The sequence below is a fragment of the Pleurodeles waltl genome, chromosome 7 (genome assembly GCF_031143425.1).
Source record: "Pleurodeles waltl isolate 20211129_DDA chromosome 7, aPleWal1.hap1.20221129, whole genome shotgun sequence".
Taxonomy (NCBI): domain Eukaryota; kingdom Metazoa; phylum Chordata; class Amphibia; order Caudata; family Salamandridae; genus Pleurodeles; species Pleurodeles waltl.
Window position 1 is genome coordinate 715,090,453 of NC_090446.1, and position 25,712 is coordinate 715,116,164.

General features: G+C 45.0%; 1 protein-coding gene across 2 annotated transcripts in view; it reads left to right on the forward strand.

The window, feature by feature from the left end:
* Positions 1 to 25,712, forward strand: part of MEIKIN (meiotic kinetochore factor) — a 637,531-nt gene that overhangs the window by 268,728 nt on the left and 343,091 nt on the right. For both annotated transcript variants that reach the window (XM_069202007.1, XM_069202008.1), the window contains exon 6: positions 16,161 to 16,298. In XM_069202007.1, coding sequence (XP_069058108.1) covers positions 16,161 to 16,298 — 138 coding nt within the window. The remainder of the gene's footprint in view (positions 1 to 16,160; positions 16,299 to 25,712) is intronic.

Sequence of the window (25,712 nt, forward strand, 5' to 3'; positions counted from 1 at the left end):
AGGTCGACTACTGCCCCTGCAGTAGCCAAGGCCCTCATTGGTATCTTTACCAGAGTGGGTTTCCCTAAGGAGGTGGTGTCTGACAGAGGTACCAACTTCATGTCAGCATACCTGAAACATATGTGGAATGAGTGTGGAGTGACTTATAAATTCACTACACCTTACCATCCACAAACTAATGGCTTAGTTGAGAGATTCAACAAGACATTAAAGGGCATGATCATGGGGCTCCCAGAAAAGCTCAAAAGGAGATGGGATGTCCTCTTGCCATGTCTGCTTTTCGCTTACAGAGAGGTGCCACAGAAGGGAGTAGGATTCTCACCCTTTGAACTTCTGTTTGGTCATCCTGTAAGGGGACCACTTGCTCTTGTTAAAGAAGGCTGGGAGAGACCTCTTCATGAGCCTAAACAAGACATAGTGGACTATGTACTTGGCCTTCGCTCTAGAATGGCAGAGTACATGGAAAAGGCAACCAAAAACCTTGAGGCCAGCCAACAGCTCCAGAAGTTTTGGTATGACCAAAAGGCTGCACTGGTTGAGTTCCAACCAGGGCAGAAAGTCTGGGTTCTGGAGCCTGTGGCTCCCAGGGCACTCCAGGACAAATGGAGTGGCCCTTACCCAGTGCTAGAAAGGAAGAGTCAGGTCACCTACCTGGTGGACCTGGGCACAAGCAGGAGCCCCAAGAGGGTGATCCATGTGAACCGCCTTAAGCTCTTCCATGACAGGGCTGATGTGAATCTGTTGATGGTAACAGATGAGGATCAGGAGGCAGAGAGTGAACCTCTCCCTGATCTTCTGTCATCAGACCCAAAAGATGGCACAGTAGATGGAGTGATCTACTCAGACACCCTCTCTGGCCAACAGCAAGCTGATTGTAGGAGAGTCCTACAACAGTTTCCCGAACTCTTCTCCTTAACCCCTGGTCAGACACACCTGTGTACCCATGATGTGGACACAGGAGACAGCATGCCTGTCAAAAACAAAATCTTTAGACAGTCTGACCATGTTAAGGAAAGCATCAAGGTGGAAGTCCACAAGATGCTGGAATTGGGAGTAATTGAGCGCTCTGACAGCCCCTGGGCTAGCCCAGTGGTCTTAGTCCCCAAACCTCACACCAAAGATGGAAAGAAAGAGATGAGGTTTTGTGTGGACTACAGAGGGCTCAATTCTGTCACCAAGACAGATGCTCATCCAATTCCTAGAGCTGATGAGCTCATGGATAAATTAGGTGCTGCCAAATTCTTAAGTACCTTTGACTTGACAGCAGGGTACTGGCAAATAAAAATGGCACCTGGAGCAAAAGAGAAAACAGCATTCTCCACACCTGATGGGCATTATCAGTTTACTGTTATGCCCTTTGGTTTAAAGAATGCCCCTGCCACCTTCCAAAGGTTGGTGAATCAAGTCCTTGCTGGCTTGGAGTCCTTTAGCACAGCTTATCTTGATGATATTGCTGTCTTTAGCTCCACCTGGCAGGATCACCTGGTCCACCTGAAGAAGGTTTTGAAGGCTCTGCAATCTGCAGGCCTCTCTATCAAGGCATCCAAATGCCAGATAGGGCAGGGAACTGTGGTTTACTTGGGCCACCTTGTAGGTGGAGGCCAAGTTCAGCCACTCCAACCCAAGATCCAGACTATTCTGGACTGGGTAGCTCCAAAAACCCAGACTCAAGTCAGGGCATTCCTTGGCTTGACTGGGTATTACAGGAGGTTTGTGAAGGGATATGGATCCATTGTGACAGCCCTCACTGAACTCACCTCCAAGAAAATGCCCAAGAAAGTGAACTGGACTGTGGAATGCCAACAGGCCTTTGACACCCTGAAACAAGCAATGTGCTCAGCACCAGTTCTAAAAGCTCCAGATTATTCTAAGCAGTTCATTGTGCAGACTGATGCCTCTGAACATGGGATAGGGGCAGTTTTGTCCCAAACAAATGATGATGGCCTTGACCAGCCTGTTGCTTTCATTAGCAGGAGGTTACTCCCCAGGGAGCAGCGTTGGAGTGCCATTGAGAGGGAGGCCTTTGCTGTGGTTTGGTCCCTGAAGAAGCTGAGACCATACCTCTTTGGGACTCACTTCCTAGTTCAAACTGACCACAGACCTCTCAAATGGCTGATGCAAATGAAAGGTGAAAATCCTAAACTGTTGAGGTGGTCCATCTCCCTACAGGGAATGGACTTTATAGTGGAACACAGACCTGGGACTGCCCATGCCAATGCAGATGGCCTTTCCAGGTTCTTCCACTTAGAAAATGAAGACTCTCTTGGGAAAGGTTAGTCTCATCCTCTTTCGTTTTGGGGGGGGTTGTGTAAGGAAATGCCTCCTTGGCATGGTTGCCCCCTGACTTTTTGCCTTTGCTGATGCTATGTTTACAATTGAAAGTGTGCTGAGGCCTGCTAACCAGGCCCCAGCACCAGTGTTCTTTCCCTAACCTGTACTTTTGTATCCACAATTGGCAGACCCTGGCATCCAGATAAGTCCCTTGTAACTGGTACTTCTAGTACCAAGGGCCCTGATGCCAAGGAAGGTCTCTAAGGGCTGCAGCATGTCTTATGCCACCCTGGAGACCTCTCACTCAGCACAGACACACTGCTTGCCAGCTTGTGTGTGCTAGTGAGGACAAAACGAGTAAGTCGACATGGCACTCCCCTCAGGGTGCCATGCCAGCCTCTCACTGCCTATGCAGTATAGGTAAGACACCCCTCTAGCAGGCCTTACAGCCCTAAGGCAGGGTGCACTATACCATAGGTGAGGGTACCAGTGCATGAGCATGGTACCCCTACAGTGTCTAAACAAAACCTTAGACATTGTAAGTGCAGGGTAGCCATAAGAGTATATGGTCTGGGAGTCTGTCAAACACGAACTCCACAGCACCATAATGGCTACACTGAAAACTGGGAAGTTTGGTATCAAACTTCTCAGCACAATAAATGCACACTGATGCCAGTGTACATTTTATTGTAAAATACACCACAGAGGGCACCTTAGAGGTGCCCCCTGAAACTTAACCGACTGTCTGTGTAGGCTGACTAGTTCCAGCAGCCTGCCACACCAGAGACATGTTGCTGGCCCCATGGGGAGAGTGCCTTTGTCACTCTGAGGCCAGTAACAAAGCCTGCACTGGGTGGAGATGCTAACACCTCCCCCAGGCAGGAGCTGTAACACCTGGCGGTGAGCCTCAAAGGCTCACCCCTTTGTCACAGCCCAGCAGGGCACTCCAGCTTAGTGGAGTTGCCCGCCCCCTCCGGCCACGGCCCCCACTTTTGGCGGCAAGGCTGGAGGGAACAAAGAAAGCAACAAGGAGGAGTCACTGGCCAGTCAGGACAGCCCCTAAGGTGTCCTGAGCTGAGGTGACTCTGACTTTTAGAAATCCTCCATCTTGCAGATGGAGGATTCCCCCAATAGGGTTAGGATTGTGACCCCCTCCCCTTGGGAGGAGGCACAAAGAGGGTGTACCCACCCTCAGGGCTAGTAGCCATTGGCTACTAACCCCCCAGACCTAAACACGCCCTTAAATTTAGTATTTAAGGGCTACCCTGAACCCTAGAAAATTAGATTCCTGCAACTACAAGAAGAAGGACTGCCTAGCTGAAAACCCCTGCAGAGGAAGACCAGAAGACGACAACTGCCTTGGCTCCAGAAACTCACCGGCCTGTCTCCTGCCTTCCAAAGATCCTGCTCCAGCGACGCCTTCCAAAGGGACCAGCGACCTCGACATCCTCTGAGGACTGCCCCTGCTTCGAAAAGACAAGAAACTCCCGAGGACAGCGGACCTGCTCCAAGAAAGGCTGCAACTTTGTTTCCAGCAGCCTTGAAAGAACCCTGCAAGCTCCCCGCAAGAAGCGTGAGACTTGCAACACTGCACCCGGCGACCCCGACTCGGCTGGTGGAGATCCAACACCTCAGGAGGGACCCCAGGACTACTCTGATACTGTGAGTACCAAAACCTGTCCCCCCTGAGCCCCCACAGCGCCGCCTGCAGAGGGAATCCCGAGGCTTCCCCTGACCGCGACTCTTTGAATCCTAAGTCCCGACGCCTGGGAGAGACCCTGCACCCGCAGCCCCCAGGACCTGAAGGACCGGACTTTCACTGGAGAAGTGACCCCCAGGAGTCCCTCTCCCTTGCCCAAGTGGAGGTTTCCCCGAGGAATCCCCCCTTGCCTGCCTGCAGCGCTGAAGAGATCCCGAGATCTCTCATAGACTAACATTGCGAACCCGACGCTTGTTTCTACACTGCACCCGGCCGCCCCCGCGCTGCTGAGGGTGAAATTTCTGTGTGGGCTTGTGTCCCCCCCGGTGCCCTACAAAACCCCCCTGGTCTGCCCTCCGAAGACGCGGGTACTTACCTGCAAGCAGACCGGAACCGGGGCACCCCCTTCTCTCCATTCTAGCCTATGTGTTTTGGGCACCACTTGGAACTCTGCACCTGACCGGCCCTGAGCTGCTGGTGTGGTGACTTTGGGGTTGCTCTGAACCCCCAACGGTGGGCTACCTTGGACCAAGAACTGAACCCTGTAAGTGTCTTACTTACCTGGTAAAACTAACAAAAACTTACCTCCCCTAGGAACTGTGAAAATTGCACTAAGTGTCCACTTTTAAAACAGCTATTTGTCAATAACTTGAAAAGTATACATGCAATTTTTATGATTTAAAGTTCCTAAAGTACTTACCTGCAATACCTTTCGAATGAGATATTACATGTAGAATTTGAACCTATGGTTCTTAAAATAAACTAAGAAAAGATATTTTTCTATACAAAAACCTATTGGCTGGATTTGTCTCTGAGTGTGTGTACCTCATTTATTGTCTATGTGTATGTACAACAAATGCTTAACACTACTCCTTGGATAAGCCTACTGCTCGACCACACTACCACAAAATAGAGCATTAGTATTATCTCTTTTTACCACTATTTTACCTCTAAGGGGAACCCTTGGACTCTGTGCATGCTATTCCTTACTTTGAAATAGCACATACAGAGCCAACTTCCTACAGTAGGTAACTGTGAATCTTCTGTGGTGGCTACCAACATGCCGGTTTGGGCTTCTTCAGTCCAAGGAGTAGTAGGTGTGGTCCAGCAAGACGGTGCAGACTCTTTGTGTGATACAGGGAGCAGCCGGATAGTCTTTCTTTGATCCTTGTTCCATTTCTGATGTTTATGTAAGGTTCAGAATGCCAGAGGTGCCATATTTATCCCAGGAAAGGGCTCTGAGGGGGCAACACTGTCACTAGCCAATGGGCCAGCAGGTTCCCTCCTTCTTGGTGTCACATTTTCAGCAAAGTGTAGCATTTGGCAGTCCCTGGGTGAACTCGTGTAGCCACCCTTAAGATGTCTGAACGCTTCCGCAACTGTGAGGAGCTTGGTAGCCCACCCTAGAGGTTTAGTTATTTGAGGGCTACTCACATACATACACACACACACACACACGGAAAAAACGGTTTGAGCACAGGCCTTCCCTCTCTGGATTGTCTCCAGCCTGTCTACCTGAACAAAGAGCAGCCTCTCTGGAGTGTTATCGCCATTTGCCCAGCAAAGTGGGCTTCCCCTTTGAAGCTCGCCCTTTGGTAATGCCCCAAATGCCTTCCTGCAAAGGGGAGGTAACACCTCACTCTTTTACGGTCTGCTATTGTTCCTAAGCCTGGGAGACATTGACACAACTCCTCAAGGTGTGGGGGGGGGGGGGGGGGGGGGGGGAAGCAGTCTGTTGGCCAGTGGCCCGTGTGAGGATACTGGACTAGCTGGATCACAGAGTAGCAACTTTATAAAAGTTGCATTAGGTTAATATTGAGGTTCAATTCGACCTGGGCATTGGGCCGGTTGTAATGCCATGATTAATTTGATACCTTACAGTACCCTGATAGGTAGTCCCATTCACAAGTTATCCAGGCTGGGGTGCCAGCCGGTAACCCTGTATTAGCCAATAGTGCTACCAACGTTACCACAGCAAAACAACACCAAAGTGTTGCTGCTAAGACACATGAAAAATATATGTCCAACGTAACAATATACAGCTCCCTGCTATAGGGCTCTACAGGCCTTCCTTAGGGGAGACTTGCTTATAATGTCAAGGAAAGAGGTTGCTTTGTCATTAGTTTAAATGACAAAGTCGAGCTTGCAGTGTGACCACTGCTCTTCAAGTCTGCTGTGCCAGACTGGGAGCCATTTTGTACTTTGTCACACACGGGGATCTATTTATGTTACTCTATAAAATAAATACTATAAATATTTTACAGAATTCATAGAAGCACCCCTCAGCCAGCACGTCTTACGTTTTTTTAAACCAGAGAAATGGATTCCTTTGCACGTCATTGTCCTTGGAGAACAAGAAGGAACACATCAGCGTGGGTGCCACCCATGCCTACAAATCAGCCGCACTCATTTTGGTGGTTCAACACCATTAACTTGCAAGGCCAAAATCTATAATCTTAAACATTTTATTTCTAAGTCCAGCATTCTCTACCTTCTTGAGTAAAAAGGACTGAAATACAAAGAGGAAAACACACCTGCTTAATTAGTGAAGATTTTAAATGTGAATGGCTTATTCTAGTCATGAGGGAATACCCTTCCAGAAAATCCTATCATATGCCTCAAGGGGTGGGGATAACCGTACTAGATTTAGAAGAAGCTCATTTGAGACTTTTCAATCCAAGGAGAAACTGAAAAATATAATCTACCTATGGTCGAATTTGAGAGACAAGGGCTGGAGATGAGATTGTCCAAAAAGTTTTACCCCAAGTTAAAGACTTAATTTCCCTTTCCATACATGATCTACTGTTCTTACTATAAATATTATATATGTTGCTTCATTTGCAAATCACAAACTATTTCATCTTTCTCATTTGTACTTTTCTGTAAGAATTTTCTTTTGTAGGCTGTTTTCCATTTGGTAGAATTGTTCCATCCCCGAAAAGAAGGAATTCAGAGGTACTAGTTTTAGAACGTTTCATGAGCTCTCCTTCAAAATGAGTATGTTTGGAAAAACAACCTGCAAAATTCATCATGTGACATTTTTCTGAGGAAAAAAGTTAGGAATTATTTTTTGGAAAGCATGTCGACACTTTGAACGTGTTTACAATTTCTACGTTCGACTAAGATATGCCAATCTATTTTAGTTTTTAATAGAACAGGATATACTTTTGTTAGTGCCGTCAATATTATGTTCAACATAAGGCATATAAAGAGTGACTGCTATTTGCTTTAACCATCCACACTGTGTAGAAGAGATGACCTGAGTGATAGAGGTACTTCTAATAGAGCTGGGGTCCAGCTGGTTATGATGCAACTGTTGTTGTATTCTTCTACTCGTAGTCCACCAATTAATAAATAAAACAAGATAACACATACCGCCTGCAATTTTGAATGCAGAAAAATTCTTAAATCATTACCTTGAATAATATATATAAGCAACATGGCATGGCCTTCAAACCTGTTCTTCAGCCATCAGAAACCAAGAACCTGCCTTGAAGTTAATTACTTTTCTCAAGAGGAGCAAACCACGCTTCTCTACTGATAACATACCATCAGAAGGTGAATCTGATCAGTCAGCATTTGGAAGGCACCAGTACCACAATAGCACTGTGAGGCCACAACAACAGCAGAATGAGACAACACATCAAAACATAGAAAACAATGTGTGTTAGAAATGGGGTCTTTGGTTGGCAGTCAGATTACCCCCTGTCCAAGCAAGGACCCTCACTCTAGTCAGGGTAAAAGAGAATCACCCTCAGCTAACCCCTGCTTTTACCCCCTTGGTAGCGTGGCACGAGGAGCAGGCTTAACTTCAGAGTGCTAGGTGTAAAGTATTTGTACCAACACACACAGTAACTTAATGAAAACACTACAGAATGACACAACACAGGTTTAGAAAAATAGAAAATATTTATCTAAACAAAACAAGACCAAAACGACAAAAATCCACAATACTCAAGTCAAGTTCTCAATTAAAAGCAAAAAGAATCTTCATGTAGTTTTAAACACACACTAACACTGTTAGCGTGAAAATGTACCTTGGGTGCGTCAAAAAGGGCTTGCGATGCATCGATTTCACTCACGAGCAAGACCTTGCGTCGTTTCTCCTTTCGTCAATTCAAGGTGTGTCGTTTCTTCTCTCTGCAGAAGAGCAGTGCGTCGATCCGGTCAGCACTCTCGGGTCCGGGCAAGCCTTGCGTTGTTTTTACACGCCCAGTGGTACTTGCGTCGGAAATCCAGCCGCACAATGATCTGAAAATCAGGCAGCAGGTGTTGCGATCCCACCAGCCTCTGTGCAGCGATGCTGCACAGCATTTCTCCAGCTCCGTGTGTCGATTCTTCGGTTGCGTTGCAGGCGAGCGTCTATTATCAGCCGCAGATCGGAGTTGCGTCGATCTTTTCCCAGCATGGCGTCCTGTGCGTGGATTTCTTCCTCGTAGGCTGCCAGTTTCTCCTTTCAGGGTCCCAGGAACTGGATGGGCACCACTTGGCAGAGTAGGAGTCTCTCCAGAGACTCCAGGTGATGGCAGAGAGAAGTCTTTGCTGTCCCTGAGACTTCAAACAACAGGAGGCAAGCTCTATATCAAGCCCTTGGAGATCTTCACAAGCTTGAAGGCACACAAAGTCTAGTCTTTGCCCTCTTACTCTGGCAGAAGCAGCAACTGCAGGATAGTTCCACAGAGCACAGTCACAGGCAGGGCAGCTCTTCTTCCTCAGCTCTTCATCTCTTCTCCAGGCAGAGGTTCCTCTTGGTTTCCAGAAGTGTTCTAAAGTCTGTGGCTTTGGGTGCCCTTCTTATACCCGTTTTCTCCTTTGAATAGACCTGCTTCAAAGCAAAGTCTCTCTTGAATGTGAAATCCTGGCTTGGCCAGGCCAGGCCCCAGACACTCACCAGGGGGTTGGGGACTGCATTGTATGAGGGCAGGCACAGCCATTTCAGGTGTAAGTGACCACTCCTCCCCTCTCTCCTAGCACAGATGGCTCATCAGGATATGCAGACTACATCCCAGCTCCCTTTGTGTCACTGTCTAGTTGTGAGGTGCAACCAGCCCAGCTGACAAACTGACCCAGACAGAGAATCCACAAACAGGCAGAGTCACATAAATGGTATAAGCAAGAAAATGCTCACTTTCTAAAAGTGGCATTTTCAAACACACAATCTTAAAATCAACTTCACAAAAAGATGTATTTTTAAATTATGAGCTCAGAGACTCCAAACTCCACATGTCCATCCGCTCCCAAAGGGAATCTACACTTGAATCAGATTTAAAGGTAGCCCCCAGGTTAACCTATGAGAGGGACAGGTCTTGCAACAGTGACAAACAAATTTAGCAATATTTCACTGTCAGGACATATAAAACACATTACTATGGGCCTCATTACAACCTTGGCGGGCGGAGGTTGAACCGCCGTGCCCATTTCGACATCCCCGCTGGGCCAGCGGGCGGAAACAGAGTTTCTGCCCGCCGGCCTAGCGAGGATGTGGGCCGCAACATGGGAGCCAGCTCCAAACGGAGCCGGCGGTGTTGCAGCCGTGCGACGGGTGCAGTGGAACCCGTCGCACTTTTCACTGTCTGCTGTGCAGACAGTGAAAAGCAGTGTGGGGCTGTGCCAGGGGGCCCCTGCACTGCCTACCACCATGGACAGGTTGGCAGGAAGGGGACATTTAGACTGCCGGGACGACCGTGGCGGGAAACCGCCGGGACGACCGTGGCGGGAAACCACTGGGACGACTGTGGTGGGAAACCGCCGGTCCCTGCGGTGCGACCGCTGCGCTTCCGCCGCGATTGTAATCACCGAGTTTGGACCGCCAGCCTGTTGGCAGGACAACCTCCAAAACAGCCCTGGCGGTCTTTGCCCGCCAGGGTTGTAATGAGGGCCTATATGTCCTACCTTGACCATACACTGCACCCTGCCCTTGGGGCTAACTACGGCCTACCTTAGTGGTGTCTGATATGTAAGAAAAGGGAAGGTTTAGGCCTGGCAAGAGGGTACAGTTTCCAATTCGAATTTACAGTTAAAACTGCACACACAGACACTGCAATGTCAGGTCTGAGACATGATTACAGAGCTACTTATGTGGGTGGCACAACCAGAGCTGCAGACCCACCAGTAGCATTTGATGTACAGGCCCTGGGCACCTCTAGTGCACTGTACTAAGGACTTACTAATAAATCAAATATGCCAATCATGGATAAGCCAATTACATACACATTTTGTAAAGGAGTACTTGCACTTTAGCACGGGTTAGCAGTGGTAAAGTGCCCAGCGTAACAAAAACAGCAAAATCAGAGTCCAGCACACATCAACAACCTGGGAAACTGAGGCAAAAAGTTAAGGGAGACCATGCCAAGGATGAAAAGTCTAACAATGTGACTGTGTTCTCCCTTTCCACCCGAAAAAACCCAAAACCCTCAGTCGTTGGCACTTCTGCCCTGAAACTAGCATGCAAATCAGGGTAGAAAAAGCAGCAGATGGAAAAGAAGAATCTACCTGACAGAAGATCTCCTCCCTAAAGCAGAGCATTTTAAGATATTCATGGAAATTTGTTCTATAAACGAAAGCCAACTAGCACCAGCCTCCAGAGCCCTAGAAATGACCTGGCAGTGACAAGCAAGTGCACAGTGGCGACATCTCTTCGCCTGTTGCCAACACTTTTTTAGGTTCTGAATGGACAGTGAACGTGGATGTGGGGCAGTCTGTGACAACCATTGGAGAAAGTGGAAACAAATATATTGCTGTCCAACCTTTATGAATATGGTCCTATTAAAGTAAATGGGGAATAAATCCACTTTAGGTGAGTGGTACAGGTTTAGAAAAAGGAGGGCCTTATTGAAATCTGTTGAGGCACATTGAGTTTTTTAGGGGTGAATATTTTGAAGTGAGTGACACCATCCAAATGGTGAGATGACAAGTGTGCAACCTTTTACGCATGTTTAAAATCCCTTACCGCCGTTGAATTTGTGCAGCAATTCAGGTAGGTCATGTTGGAGTGCTTTGGCTTAGCCAATGCATCTCAAGCAAGTCAAGAAGAACTGCCAAAACCAAAATAGGAGCAAGCTGATGCTAGGTAGACCACAGTGCAAGGGCCACATCCTGCACAGGGGGGTTGAGAAGGAGTAGTTGTAGGTGTGGCTGAGTGAGAATAAAGAAGGGCAATATAGTGGTTAGTTGACCACAAAACTTTAAGCCCCTAAATGTCATGGCTTCAAGGACAGACCACCCAGCCAATAGCAACTTAAAAATAAAAAACAAGCATTGGCAAAGCTATTAGGTCTCGCAGTGGCTGAAAGACTTTTGGCAATTCTTGTTAAGTTTTGTCATGGTTTTTGCAAAACGTTATTGTTCTGGAAGCTGTTTTGCCCTCATTAAATCTAAAAAACACATTGGCTAAAGGAAAAGGTGATTTTCCTGGTTTCATAAAAATACACATTACTGTGGTACACCTGACATGGAAGGAAACTACCTTGTGTGTGGCTATGGTCAAGCCGAAACTCATAGTAAAGTCAGTCAGTGGCTGAGGCTACATTGCCCCTTGATGCATGGTGGAGTGAGTGGAAGAAAAATGTGAATGACGCAGTCACAGAGTAATGGATGTAGTCTGGTTGAAAACCCCTATAAGTAATTATGGTATACATACTTTAATTAAAATCAAATGATGTTGGCTAACACAGACCTAAAGAAGCCATCGATCTGACTTTGGCTGCTAGCCTCGCTTTTCAGAAGGCAAGAAAAAAAGGGAGTGGAGGCAGGAAAAAAAGAATAGGCAGCCAAAGAAGGAATGAAGAAGGGCCAAAAATAAAGGAAGGAAAGCAAAACTGACGGGAGGGAGGCAAAAAAGCAAGGAAGGCATAAAGGAAGAAAGGAGAAAAGAGGCAAAATACGGAAGAAGAAATGAAAGAGCAAAAGGAAGAAGACACCATTGAAAAAGGAAGGCTAAAAAGAGAATAGGAAATAGTGCGAAAAAGAAAGGAGAGCATGCAAAAGGAAAGAAAGAATGAAAGAAAGGCCTGGTTATGGCAAAAAAATAAAAATAAAGAAGGTAAAGATGGAAAGGAAGAAGGCAAGGTTGCAAAGAAAGAAGGAAGCCAATGAGCGAATGAAAGAAACAAGGCAAAACAAAGAAGGAAAGAAACAAGGGAAGAAATAACAAAGGTAAGAAAGCAGAAAAGTTAACGTAAAAAAGGCTAAAAAGGAAGAGAGAAAGACGGCAAGAAATAAAGATGTATAACCGAATTTAAAGGGAAAGAAGGATAGAAAAGGGAAGGCAAAAAATAAAGTAAAAAGAATGAAAGAAAGAAAAAATTAAAGCCAGCAAAAAAGAAGGAAATAATGAAGGGTGAAAAGGAGAAAATAGGCAAAAAATGAAGGCAAGAGAAAGAAGCAATGAAGGAAACAAAAAAGAAAAAAGGGTGAAGGCAAAAAGAGGAGAAAGAAAGAAGGTAAGAAGAAACAGAAGGAAAAAAGGCAAAAAAGGAGGAAAAATTGAAAAATTAAATAAAAAAATATTAGGAAAGAAAGTATGAAAGAAAAGGGGGGAAATCAATAAAGGAAAGAAAGAGGGTTCACAGTATAAAATACTGGATACTGAAACCAAAATTACACCCTAGTTATGTGCAAAAAAAAAAAAAAAAAAAATGGTAAACACTTGTGCTGCAAATGAAACACAAAGTTTTTTCTTTTTTCCCCTTGGTATAATTTATTAAAGAACCATTGCTGAAACAGAGACCAGGAACAGAATCTGTTATGCTGTGTAGTAGGAGCAGTCCACTTCAAAAGAAATTTACAAACGCATTGGCAAGAGACTGGGACTGATGAAGCTGGAATATACCCTGTGTTCACTTCAAATGCGTTCTACTATCACATCAGCCAGCTACTAACAGGAACTAAACTGTAGGAAAGCGCCCTCTTTCTTGGCACGGTTACCCCCCATTTTCTGCTTTTCAGTGTGTTTGACTGTGTTCACTGGGATCCTGATAACGAGGACCCCAGTGATTATGCTCTTTCCCTTTTAACTTGGTAACTGTACCGTTTTCTTCCCACAATTGGCATTTGGTCTCCCATGTCTCCCCTAGTATATGGTTCCTAGATACCCAGGGCACTGGGGTACCAGGGGATCCCTATGGGCTGCAGCAGTTTTTCCTACACCCACAGGGAGCTCATGCAAAGGGTTCAGCAGACCTGCCATTGCAGTCTGCGTGAAACTGGTGCAAGCACTCGTTTTCACTACAGGTCACTGCACCAGGTCACTGTAAGTCACCTCTGTGGTAGGCTTTCTCAGCCAAGAGGGCAGGGTGCAGGTATCTGTGTGTGAGGGCACCCCTGCACTAGCAGAGGTGCCCCCACAAACTCCAGGCCCATTGTACATGACTTACTGAGTGCGGGAACACCATTTTAAATGTGTACTGGACATAGGTCACTACCTATGTCCAGCCACATAATGGTAACTCCGAACCTGGGCATGTTTGGTATCAAACATGTCAGAATCATACCCCAATACTATTGTAAGTATTGGAAGTATGATTCCATGCACTCTGGGGGCTCCTTAGAAGACCCCCAGCATTCCTACCACCAGTCTTACAGAGTTTTCTGGGCAGCCCAAACTGCTGCCACCACTCACAGGTTTCTGCCCTCCTGCTGCTTGATCTGATCAAGCCCAAGAAGGCAGAACAAAGGATTTCCTTTGAGAGAAGGAGGTAACACCTTCTCCCTTTGGAAATAGGAGTGACTGGCTCGTGAATGTTAGCATTCCCAAGCCACTGGTATGCTTTGAAGGGTACATTGGTTGCTATAAACCAGTCCACACTGGTTCATGGACCCCCCCCAGTCCCTGCTCTGGCACGAAACTGGACAATGGAAAGGGGAATGACCACTCCTCTGTCCATCACCACCTCAGGGGTAGCGCTCAGAGCTCCTCCAGAGGGTCCCTGGGTTCTCCCATCTTGTAGTCAAGGTTGACAGGGAACTCTGGGAGCAGCTGAGTGGCGTGGCCAGGCAGGTGACGTCAGAGCCCCATCCTGATAGGTGCTTACCTGGTTAGGTGACCAATACCCCTTTCAGGGTTATTTAGCGTCTCTCTCTTGGGTGGGTCCTCAGGTTCGGCTTCCAACACTCCAGCAGGATTCCTCTGCAACCTCCACTTCGACTGCTGACCACTGGAACTGCGACGGGACCTGCACAAGAAGGAGGAATCTCCTTTGGAGTGAATGAGTCACTCCCCTTCATCCGCAGGACCTGCTGCAACGATGACCGGCTGTGTGGATCTTCCCTCAACTTGAGCTGCGTGGATCCTGCGTTATGGGTGGTGTTCCGGTGTAGTCCTCATGGTCCTCTCTGCCAGCTGTCCAACTTTGGTGGAGGTAAGCCTTTTCTTTCCCACACCGGACAGTACCCTTATGCACCGCGTCTCTAGCAGCTGCCAAGGCTTGTTTGCATCTCCTCCAAGGGATCTTCAGATGACATGTAGCTCCAGTCTCCAGCACTCCTTCCTGCGAAGCACAGCCCTCTGTGTGGTTCTCCGGCGGCCTGGAATCCCTTCCTGTAGTGCTGTGTGGGGTCCTTCTACGACTTCTGTATCCCCATCCTGTGGGTGTTGTCTCCGCTCCTGTGAACTCTGTGCGATGCTGAGGGTTCCTTGTGACTCCCCCTCCTGGGTTGAGTCCTCCTGGGCCTTGCTGGTCCCTGGCAGCACCACTTTTCCACTAACTGTGCATTTGTCTTTGCCAAGGCTTGTTGCTGGAATTTCTGCACCAACACCCATCTGCAATCTTCACTCCAGTGTAGGACATCTGCATCCATCAGGAACTCTTCTCCATCTCCATTGCTGCAGTGGTGAGCTGTTCTTCATAATCGTCGACCAACTCCTGCAAGTACAGCAGGGTGGGTAGTAGCTCCTACTCCTCCTGGACTCCACTGCGACTCTTGGACTTAGTCCCCTCTCTCCACAGCTCTTCTTCTCCAGGAATCCACCCCTGGTTTCTTTCAGTTTTGTCTGTGCGTCATCTTTTCTTCTTTTTCCTCCTTTTGGGTGGTTTGGGGAAATTCCAGTGATTTACTCCTGCTTCCCTGGTCGCTGGGGGGGTACTGTATTAGTTACCTCTTTGGTTTTCTAGTACTTCCAGCTCCCCTCTACACCTTCCACTTAGCTAGGTGGGGGGGTCCTGTGCTGGCATTCCATGTGTTTAGTATGTGGTTTTGGCCCCCCATGGTCACTATTGGTTATTGCTATTTGCACTGTTTTCTAACCTTTTCTATGCCTATCTCTGATTAATAGTTTGTATTTTTAGTGTATTACTTATGCCGTATTGGAAAGTTGACACTTTTAGAAATTTGTGGTATAGTGTTCCAAAAATAAAGTACCTTTATTTTTGTACAACTGGGTGTTTTCTTTGATGTGTTTAAGTGCTGCGTGGCTACAGTGGTATTGTATAAGGTTTGCTCGTCTCCTAGATAAGCCTTGGCTGCTCATCCACAGATACCTCTAGAGAGCCTGGCTTCTAGACACTGTTACACTTCACTAAGAGAGGATACCTGGACCTAGCATGAGTACCTTAGGTAGCCACCACACACCAGGCCAGCTTCCTACATAAACTACCTGGTTTGGGATGATGTGCTCATTATGAAAGAGCAAAATATAGTCACTCAAAGTGACGATACAGAGGTTTAAGTAGGATGGCCCATTGCCCTATGCTGTTTGCTGTAGTGGGTGGAAGCAAAATGGGAATGACACAATAGACCAGTGGGTGAAGAGAGGTGGCTAAAAGCTCGTTTAGGAAAGTATACCACACATTATTTCAATAAAATCAAAAGGTCTTGGCTAATGGCAGACCTAAAAAATGCAAACAGCCACTGGATGAAGGATGAAGGCTTACAGACCACTTTTCTTCTGCCTGTATGTTTGTGTATTGGTAACAAGGTCTCAGGCAGAAGGCTGCAGCTTTCTGTCGACGAGATGTTTCTTGCCTTCTGTACGCATTTGTTGTCTTTGTAGTGGTGCCTAATTATTTGGTTTTGAAATGACTCGCACATGCCTATAAATATTCATTTTTATGAATTAAATAAAGAGACCCATGATGAAGAACTACGCTTATAGTAATTGATATTCTCCTTAAGAACTAAGAATATTAGGAATGCTATAGTAATTAGCCTTTTTTTGCTGTTCGTTTATACCTGTTTTTGTTACTTTATTTAGGTACATCTTCTCTGAAAACAGTCATGACCACGACTGTGTCAAAGTGGCTTAAATACAAGAATTCCACACTATTGGATTCAAGCAATGCTGTTGACATTGATGTACTGCCTCAACTTTCCAACGTTTCAGAAATTATAGGTAATGGTACCCGTCAGTTTATTTTTAAAAGGTTCTTAATGCACCATTGGTACTGTAAGATTTAAAAGTGGAGCTTTTCAAAATTTCCTTTCCTATCATCTAACACTTTTCTGTGTCTATTTAATCATTTGCATTTTTTAGGTCTATTTAATTCCCACTTGTGCCAGCCTGTAGTAGGCCTACTTTGTAACCTTCGTTGTTTTGGGGGGGGCAAGTAGGTCACCATTCTTTCAACCTGTGAAAGGCGACACCGTGGCACATTAAGTGAGGCGTCTTACATCGCTACATTAGCTGTCATCTAAAACATGTTGACATATCGTTGCTTCTAAATTAATTTGCTAGTCACCTATATTTCAGAATACTGCATGTGAGCCTATCCAGAGTTCTCCAAAGTTTTTCTTTTCGAAATATGAATGAGGAGGTAGCTGGGTCTGCGTGGTTTCCTTCCTGCTAACGATGTGATTGATGCCTTTGATCGCCCTTCTACTTAAATCTTCTCTCCTTTTCAATTTTAACGCTTCTTAGATCTCTCTAATGATTTGTAGAGACTGATAAAATACGCTTACTTTGTAAGTAGTGCGCGTTGTTATTGGAATTAACAAGCGCACCGGAGCAGGTCTTATATGGTTGTACGATGGAATAAGCCAGTGTAAGTACACCAATATTAGTTGAAGAGGAATCAAGAAGGCGAAGGCCTACAGTAAAAAATGTATCAAATAAAAAATAAATCCTAGCTATTATAAAGGAAAGATTAAATTATCTTAATGCACAGAGCCTAAACGTGCTCCTTTTTCTTTTCAGGATAACTCAGCAGTGAAGAAGAGCATAAGTTGTTTCACAATGAACCGCTACTTTTCCAAAGGATCTGGAAAGTAGAACTACGACTTATTACTTTTCTTCTGCCATCCTGTTCTTAGAAATGTCCTATATGCACCATTCCGAACAGTTTTCTGCAACATGGCACTCTATCGATCTCTGATTGTACTTGATTAAATCGCGCTGTCGGTGCCTGCTTGCATTCTAATCATATGGAACGAACAGTCTCATTAATAAACCAACCTATCTTTATGTTGTTCTTGTAGGCCGTTTTAAGTTCTTTACTTTAGATTGCTCGTCTTTTATTTTGTTATTTTTTCCTTTCTCGGTAGGCTAGGGAGGAGCAGCTAGGCTGTAGTTTTATGTCAGTTCGCCTCCCCATGTTTTAATTTTCGTTGAACTGACGACCTACTTTCCACGAAGTTCTAGTTGTTTGGCTTCTCTCCATTTTCGGGGGGCGGGTCCGACAGACTGCTTTTAGCTGGCTGATTTGTGGGGCTTGAGGCGTCCGTGCGCAGCGCGTGCGTCGAAGGCAAGTCGATCTGTAGCCTGAAAATGTGCGGTGTTAGGAGCGCTGTTACTTCTCGCAAATAACAGCGCCAGGGAGGAGAACTCATCCTCTATTCCAGCCAAGTTCCAGTAAGTGCTATTCATTTTCCAACATCGGCAACCTTCTTGCACTTGTACTCCAGGCCGAACCTTCTGCCACTGGTGTCACAGCCGGTCTTCCTTCAGTTTCAAGGTGGATTCTTATTTGTCTTGTATTTGCAGTTTACCGGATACCACCGCTACTCTGCTAGCCTCTGCATCGTTTGATGTGCCCGCTCCTAATATCCTTATTAATACAACCCCTTGGTGGCTCCTCTTAAACGCGCACTTCACAGATTCATACTACAGTACCGCTGTGATTTGATTTTTGTCACCAACACGTGGCTTCTTGAAAGTTTAATCATCCGACGTAGCCTCTGCCAACTCATCAGGATTCAACGTCCACCATAGGAACCACCTTTAAGGCGGGATTGCTATCCTCTTTAAATATGTGCTCTTCTCCTCAATAGCTTGGTAAGGATCTTCCTTTGTTTAGTATCTTTACCTATACCACTGCCATCTGTGCTGAAGTTTACCATCCCATGGACCGGATGGCTTTTTCCCTGAGACCCCTCCAGAGACTCGCAATACATTCCAGTCCAGGTCTACAGTTTTACTCCTACTTTAGACCTCAACCCTTTCCATTTTGAGGTCAACTCGCTTTTTCGTACCTATGACTCAATGTGGAGCAATATGACAAGAGCTCCACACACTAAGTAGGGTCACATTGTCGGCCCTATTATTTGACCTTCAATGATATTCCTCCACTACATCTTAGTCAGTAAGATCACCTTAGCATACCCTTTTGTATCCCTTTATGTTCTAACCCTGTACGTTCATTATACACCCTGTTTCTGTCCCACCTCCTACTTCCACTTCAAAATCATTCTAAAACCACTCCAGCTTCCTACTTTAAAGCCTTGTCTGACCTTTGCCGCCCACCCCTTTATATAGGTAACGTTCTCTGAGGAGGCCTCTAACTTTCTTGTTGGATTAAACCTGCTCTTTATACCCCTAGCACTTTAAAAAGGCAACATCCTTTACGTTGTCTGCCCCTCAATGCCTTGGTTTTCTCCAGAGCATGTGGAAGCCAATTGGCAGTGTAAAATCCTGGAAATGCCTAGGTGTTCTACTTGCTGCCAAGCTAATAAAATATTGAAATGAAAGGCTCCAAGGCCTTACGAACCAGCTATTTCCTCTGCCTGTGTATGCCATTTTCATTACCTAGGCTGCCCTTTTTGCCCTGTTTTTTTTGTTTTTGTTTGTTTTTGTTTTTTTTAAATTGTCAACAGCTTTATATTAACTTCCTGGCCTACCACTTTTGCTCCTTTATGCAGGAGTTCACTAAATCTCTCTCAAAACTTTTCCAAAATAATATTAATAGAATATGCTTCCTCTTTACCAGCAACACTGACCAGTATTACCCAAGCTTCCCCTACGACATGGTGCTACTTTCTCCAGGCTGTATCTGGCCTCAGCTCACAGAGTTCCTTAAACTTACCCTGGATCCTACTTCTATTTTTTACAATGCTAAAATGTAGTTCCCCATCTGAGATTGCCAATTAGCAAAGATGTTACCTGTCCCTGCTTCCAGGTTCTTTGCAACACTTCTCTCCAAACGGCCAAGGTTCCTACAGAGTGGAAAATATCACAATCCTTCTAAAAAAAATTGACAGCCAATCTTACCATTCTGTCTAAATTTGAACTCTTTGTGTTGCTTGTTCTGCCTTCCAGTGTTCTAGAAAAGTATGTTAACCTTCAACTTACTGAGAGATCAACAATTTTTTCTGTTCCAACCAGTCTTTCTTTTGCCCCGTCACAGTACTGAATCTGCCTTGGTTTCTTTCACTGGTGCCTTGTAACCTGTTGGATCTGGTAGTTCTGCCACCCAGATGCTTATTGATTTATCTGCTCCCTTCAGTAGTTTCCCCCGCTTTACTCCTTCACCGGCTATCATATTGCGGGGTGTCTGGTGTGGCCCGTCATGGGATCAAGTATTTTATTTGATTGCTCCAAGGTAGTGCATCTCCTGCTGTAAAATCTCCTTTTCTTGTGATGTAGGGAAATAATAGAAATACATTTTATAGACTTTTCCACAAATATAAAATCCCAAACGCAAATACAAACATTTCAGGTGAGGGATAGGTTTAAAACCTTTGTAAGTAGTGAACTGGCCTAATCCTAATAAAAGGATGTACTGAAAAAGATTACTGTTGGTCCTGAAAAAACCCATAGGTCATAGTGCACATTAGTTTTAAGAAACACAATGAGAGATTTGACAGCAGAAAATTGTTTTGCATAGTCTTTGAGAATGGAGCACATGGTGGTGTAAACAAAGGTGGATTCTGCCTTAGCACAAGCCTGTTGAGAATATGTTAAAGTGAGATAGGCTGGGATAAGTCCAGTGACATCAAATCCTAATATCTATATGGCCTCTTTTGTATGCCTAATGGTGGCCTAAGGGCTAATTGTTGCTGCTTATGCCAACTATAGCCCTTTTGCTCTCAGTCTTGACTCTTAATTTACATACTTTGCCTACTTTTTCCACTCTTGTATTTTGACTGTAGAATCTTGGATGAATACTGTAAGGAAATCCCTCTTTTTGCATGATCACCCTCAAAGTTTTGTATTGATGCTGCTGGTTTTTCAATCTGAGAGTGCACCAAGGCCTACTCCTCAGACCTCAGTGCCAGTGTTCTTACCCATTACAAAATGTATTTTGAACTGGCTACCACCAATTGGCATAAGCTGACTTACTTATACGTCCATAGTGTATGGTACTGAGGTAAATCTTTTGCGAGGTCCTGCAACCTACACCTCACTCAACAGCATCTCTGCTTCCTTTCAGTGAAGCCTTAGCAGATCCTGTCCTGGCCGCTTGCGCAAAGCCATGGTCATCTCCATCTGCCACCAGGACCATTGCCAAATATTACATACCAGCATAGGCGTTGAATATCATAAAAATGTTGCTAAACCTGCAGGTTGAGTAACTTGAATGATCTACTCTACCATAACTGTAATATACTTGACCGATAAACATGTCTCAAATTGCGTGAACCTAGGCAAATATTTAAGTTTACAGTCTCGCCTTTTTCTTCATTCTCACATGAAGTGTGCCTTCAAATATGTGAGCTCAGTATTTCTGCTGTACAAAAACACTTCTTTCTCTGATTAACAAAGTTTAGTTTGCTAATAGCATTGCTACCAGGGCAGGAGTGTTTCTAGGTTTATGTGTAAACACTCGTGTTTACTAAATATATTACTAAAGCATGATATGGTCGCACCCGGTCATTTACAGACAGAAAATTTCCATAAACTTTCCCTCTAACTTGCAGCTTTGCTGATAAAACTATATAATGTATTAACAAATCTGTGAAAATCGGGTTTCAGAAAATATATTTATTATTTGCACATCACCAAGTAAAGTCTTCTGATTTGGTTTAATCCTATTAAAATATTTTATCATCACACGAAAGTACAAACAATGGGCTTTTACAACTACTGAAATACATTTTGAAATGTTTGTACAGTTGACTTGGCTATTTAAATGTTGTGTGTTAGGAAAAAACTGATAAAATGCTGGAACTCTGCAGTCAGAAGGAAAATTAATTGTAAGACAGACCGACTTTTGACCTCTGTCTCAGAACACAGAGCAAATGTGACAAGAAAAAGATTTAAAGGCCTCCAATTTCTGACTGAACAGAACACCTGTTTTTTGTCAACTCGTCAGAATGCGCGAGTAGGTCCTAAAAATAGATTGATCTTGTAAAATATGACTCGCCATGGTGAGTGGGTGAGTAGAATGTTCGGGGCCTGCAGCACCGGGTGACCTCCCAGTTTCTCTCTGAGCGCTCTTCCCCTGAAATCCTAGTCTTGCAGTCCTTTTCATCCTCCAAATTCTCAGCTGGCAACTTCCTTTCTGATCCGGTCGACAGAAAATCTAAGTGGTTGGAAGCACAGTCCTAAAGATGTTCACGTCTGGGTGCCTTGCTCTGAAATTGTTAAACATCACATATCTTCTTGGCAGATATAGCCACCGCTTATAGGATTTGGCCAGTCTCGTAAGATCTAAACTGCCAGACAATCTTAAGTCTCACTTTTTGGACATTATTTGTTATGGCCGTGCTGCTGTAGGTCATGTAATCCAGTCTGGCCTAAACAGTGCTTATTCTCTTGCCACAGGTATAGGAACGTCGGCAGTGGTACACAGACATGCGTAACTCAGGACATCAGGATTGTGTAATGAAGTCCAGTCAACCATAATTGACCTGCTAATTGACAGCTTAAAGCTTTTTGATGATGGGGCAGATGCTGCCCTGGAACTCTTTAAAATAGTTTGACGACTGTCTAATTCTTCGGGTTACAGACACAGAAGAGAGACACCCAAGGATGTCACAAATTTCAGGGTTTCGGAAGAAGCCTCAACTTCAATGAGTGTCAGTTGGGTATCGCAAAGCCGTGGAAAGGACAGAGGTCTGATCCAGTCAGCCATTTCCTTGTCCTTGGCCACCAGGAAGAAGCAGCTCTAACTTGTCCTTTTCGGAAGTCCTTCTCAGAACATTTTTCCAATGGGAGGCAGGGTGTCCTTTTTTCCTCTATCCTAGAGGGCAAAAGCTCTGAACCAGAGGGTACTACAAATTGTAGAAGGCTGGTATTCCCCACCCTTTTGCCAGTTCCTTCCCCTTGTTCACACTGACCATTCAGATCCTTTGGATTATCACCTCCTCCTACTGGTACTCTTATTTTTATATGCAAATCCTGAAGTACCACAAGTGGCACTTATGATTTGTAGTTGGCACAAAATCAGTTTGCAATACTCCCTTCGAGTTTAACATCTACACCATGGATCCTCACAGGGTGGTAGCAGTAGCGGCCCCCATCTCAGAATGTTGGGGATTCCAGTCTTTGTCTACCAGGGTGACTGATGCCTAAAAGTCAAGACTCTGGCGAGGACTCTTTACATCTGCATTCAGCAGTATCTCGTCTGCATAACCTGAATATTCCATGAAAGTACCTAAATGTCTCTGGGAGCCCCTCACTCCCTCCTGTTCGTAGGAGCAATACTGGATAACACATTGACGCAATCCTTTTCGCCTGTGCAGAGGATATGTTACATCAATGCACTGCCTCCGTACTTTCAGGAAGGTGCTTGCATTACAGTCCTGTATGCTCTAAACCTTCCTGGTCTTCAGGCTTCTTACATTGTTCTGGCCATGCATGCCCATTGGCACATCAAGGCCCTTCAAGTATGTAGCTACAAGCAGGGATTCCAACATGTTTTGGTTTAAGTGGAACTTTCCTCTGCACTACGCATTTTCTTCCATACCCTTGATTCCTTGATTTCTGATGAAGATCTGCCAAGACTAGTTCCAAGTCATCTTAGTAGATTCAGATTGTCCAAGAAGGTTATGGTACGCAGACCTTCAACACCCCTCCCTGTGTCCCCCCACTTCTTCTTCCGTTAATGGTGGATCTTCTCTCCAGGTGGAGATATATATCCTTCAAGTGGGTCCTCTATCAGAAACCTCAAAGTGTATATCTTCATGCATAGAGATTGAGCAGGACTCTTGATTGCCTTCCAATTGCCTAATAACATGGTGAATGTGATCTTATCTGCCAGTTATTACTCTGCAAAAACTGCTTATTTCGAGAGGTAGCATAGTTTTGTCACTTGGTGCAGATTGGGTGATTAAAAGCACAGCTGTCTGGCATTCTTAGGTTCTCACTTTGTTTGGTCTAGGAGGGATGTGCTTTAGATACAGTGAAAGTGTTCCATTGCCTCCCAGACCAACCACCCCTTTTTCAGTCCGCCCTTACTGTTCTTTAAAGGTCTGACCAACATAGTTCTTCCTTCTCTTTTTATTTTGCAGGAGTGTAATTTAAAACTGGTTCTTAAATTTTTTAATGGGAGCAACATTTAACCCCTTTCACAGGCTCTTATCCATTAAAATATTTTTTTTCAGGTGGCCTTTACTTCGGCCAGACATGTTTGTGAGCTGTAAGCATTGAGTGTCAAGCCGCCCCTCACCTTTTATTTTTTTTATCCATTCTAGATAGACCTGAGAACCAGAGCTGCTTTCCTCTCAAAGGTAGTAATCCCTTTATATCTGGATCAGTCCATCACTCTACTATCCTTCTTTACCCCACCTCATCCTACAAAGTAAGGTGAGAGTTAGTTGCAAAGGCTGAATCCAAAAAGTGTGGTGAGATTTTATTTTGACCTCATGAAGAACATCATTGTGGATGATCACCTTTTTATGGGCTCCATAAGTAGTACAAAAGGAAAATCAGCCTTATCTAGGTGGATTATGTTGTGCACTAAGATCTGCTTTGTCTCTAGTGCCATAAAGAACCACCAGAGGACATTGGGGCACACTCCATGAGAGCTAAGGCCTTAATATCTATCCAAGCCAGGGTAGAACCATGTAGGTAACATCTCCAAAGTTGTCGCTTAGTGATTCCTCCACACCTTTGCCAAGCATTATTGTCCGGATTCAGAGGTGAACCGCAATAGACATTTTGCCCAATCTGTGCTACAGGCCTTTCTGGTATAACCATCTATCAAGGCCCTCCATTCAATAGGTGGATATTGCTTGGGAATTGTAGATAACTTGCCCTTTCTGCACCGGCACCCCGGATTTTTTTGGTAAACTTATCATTTTGTTGACTGTAGAAGTTACAGTTTTAAATTGCAAATTTGTCCCATCAAAACAACCCCTTTTGCCTGATCAAAATGTTACTTTCACCCCTGTGTCAGCCCCATTGCCCCTAAGGCCGGGTGCATGGCATTTAAAACTAGGACATGTAGGAATTGAACCTAACACATGTCCAATCAGAAAACACAACAAAAAAGCTAATTTTGCTGTAAGAAGGCTGGCTGTTTCACAGCAAAACAATGGATTACAATATTGCATTTAATAATAAGTTGGTTAGGAACTAATAGAAAAATAATTAAACAGCTATTTGAATTAGTTATTAAAAATCACATTCAATAGTTAAGCTGGATTGTTGATAATTAAGGAAAGTGTTCTTTAAAAAAATTCAATTTTCCCTGCCTAAAGCATCCATAGGCCCATTTGCCTTATTTCTCCTCCTTACGCCAACCAGTAATTAACAGTTACCTTTGGAGTGATGGTGTGATATGCTTCCCAGGAACAAACAGTAGGCTGACCTGAATGGGAAGAGATGACCCCTCTGAACCTGACCGAATTTTCAGGATTAGGGCTGTGAGCATCCTTTTTTACATTAGTGTCAAAAATTGCCAGAGTGCCAAATCCTCCTTGACAGATCGACTGGGATTTTACATGAAACACTTGGAGTGCACTTGGAAGGAATTGAAACAGGATAGCAAGAAAATTCCTGGGTATCCACTGTCTCATTGCTGGAAACCCTGCATTGTTCTACCAGACATCCAGCTCTGCATTTATTGGGGGGTACAGGGATTGTCCCAAACTTGATTTTAGTGTTGGATGTGGGAGGACCCTCCACACACATCCAGCCCTTGGAGTCCAAATGTAGTATGGCTAAAGATTTCCATCATCCTGAAAACACCAAAAGTGGATAGCGTTAGCCCCAGAAACTTTCACCGCATTGGTTGGCTAGAGCTTGACTAGGGGTTATTCCAGTCCACTAGCTTGTGCCAGATAGAAATGTGGCTTCCCCAGCCATCTACTTCAGAACATCCCTGGACCTGTGGAAGATCATATTTGGACTGAACTTGCTGTCTGAGAGCTAAGAAGAATATAGAAGACTGCACCTACACTGTCTTGTACCTAGAACAATGGTGCCTATGAAAGGCCTTTTCCTGCAACTGTCCAGCTGGACAGTGACCACTGGAACTGGACTACATCCTACTGTTCTGCCTATACTTGACAAATTGTGAGTCTCTAAGTGCCTCACCTGAGGTCCTGGAGGGCATACAGTGGCCAGCCTGCCTTTACACAGTTTTGTATGATTCAGGTCCCATTGGCCACCTAGAGTCTTTGACGTACATTGTGGAAAATGTTGTGA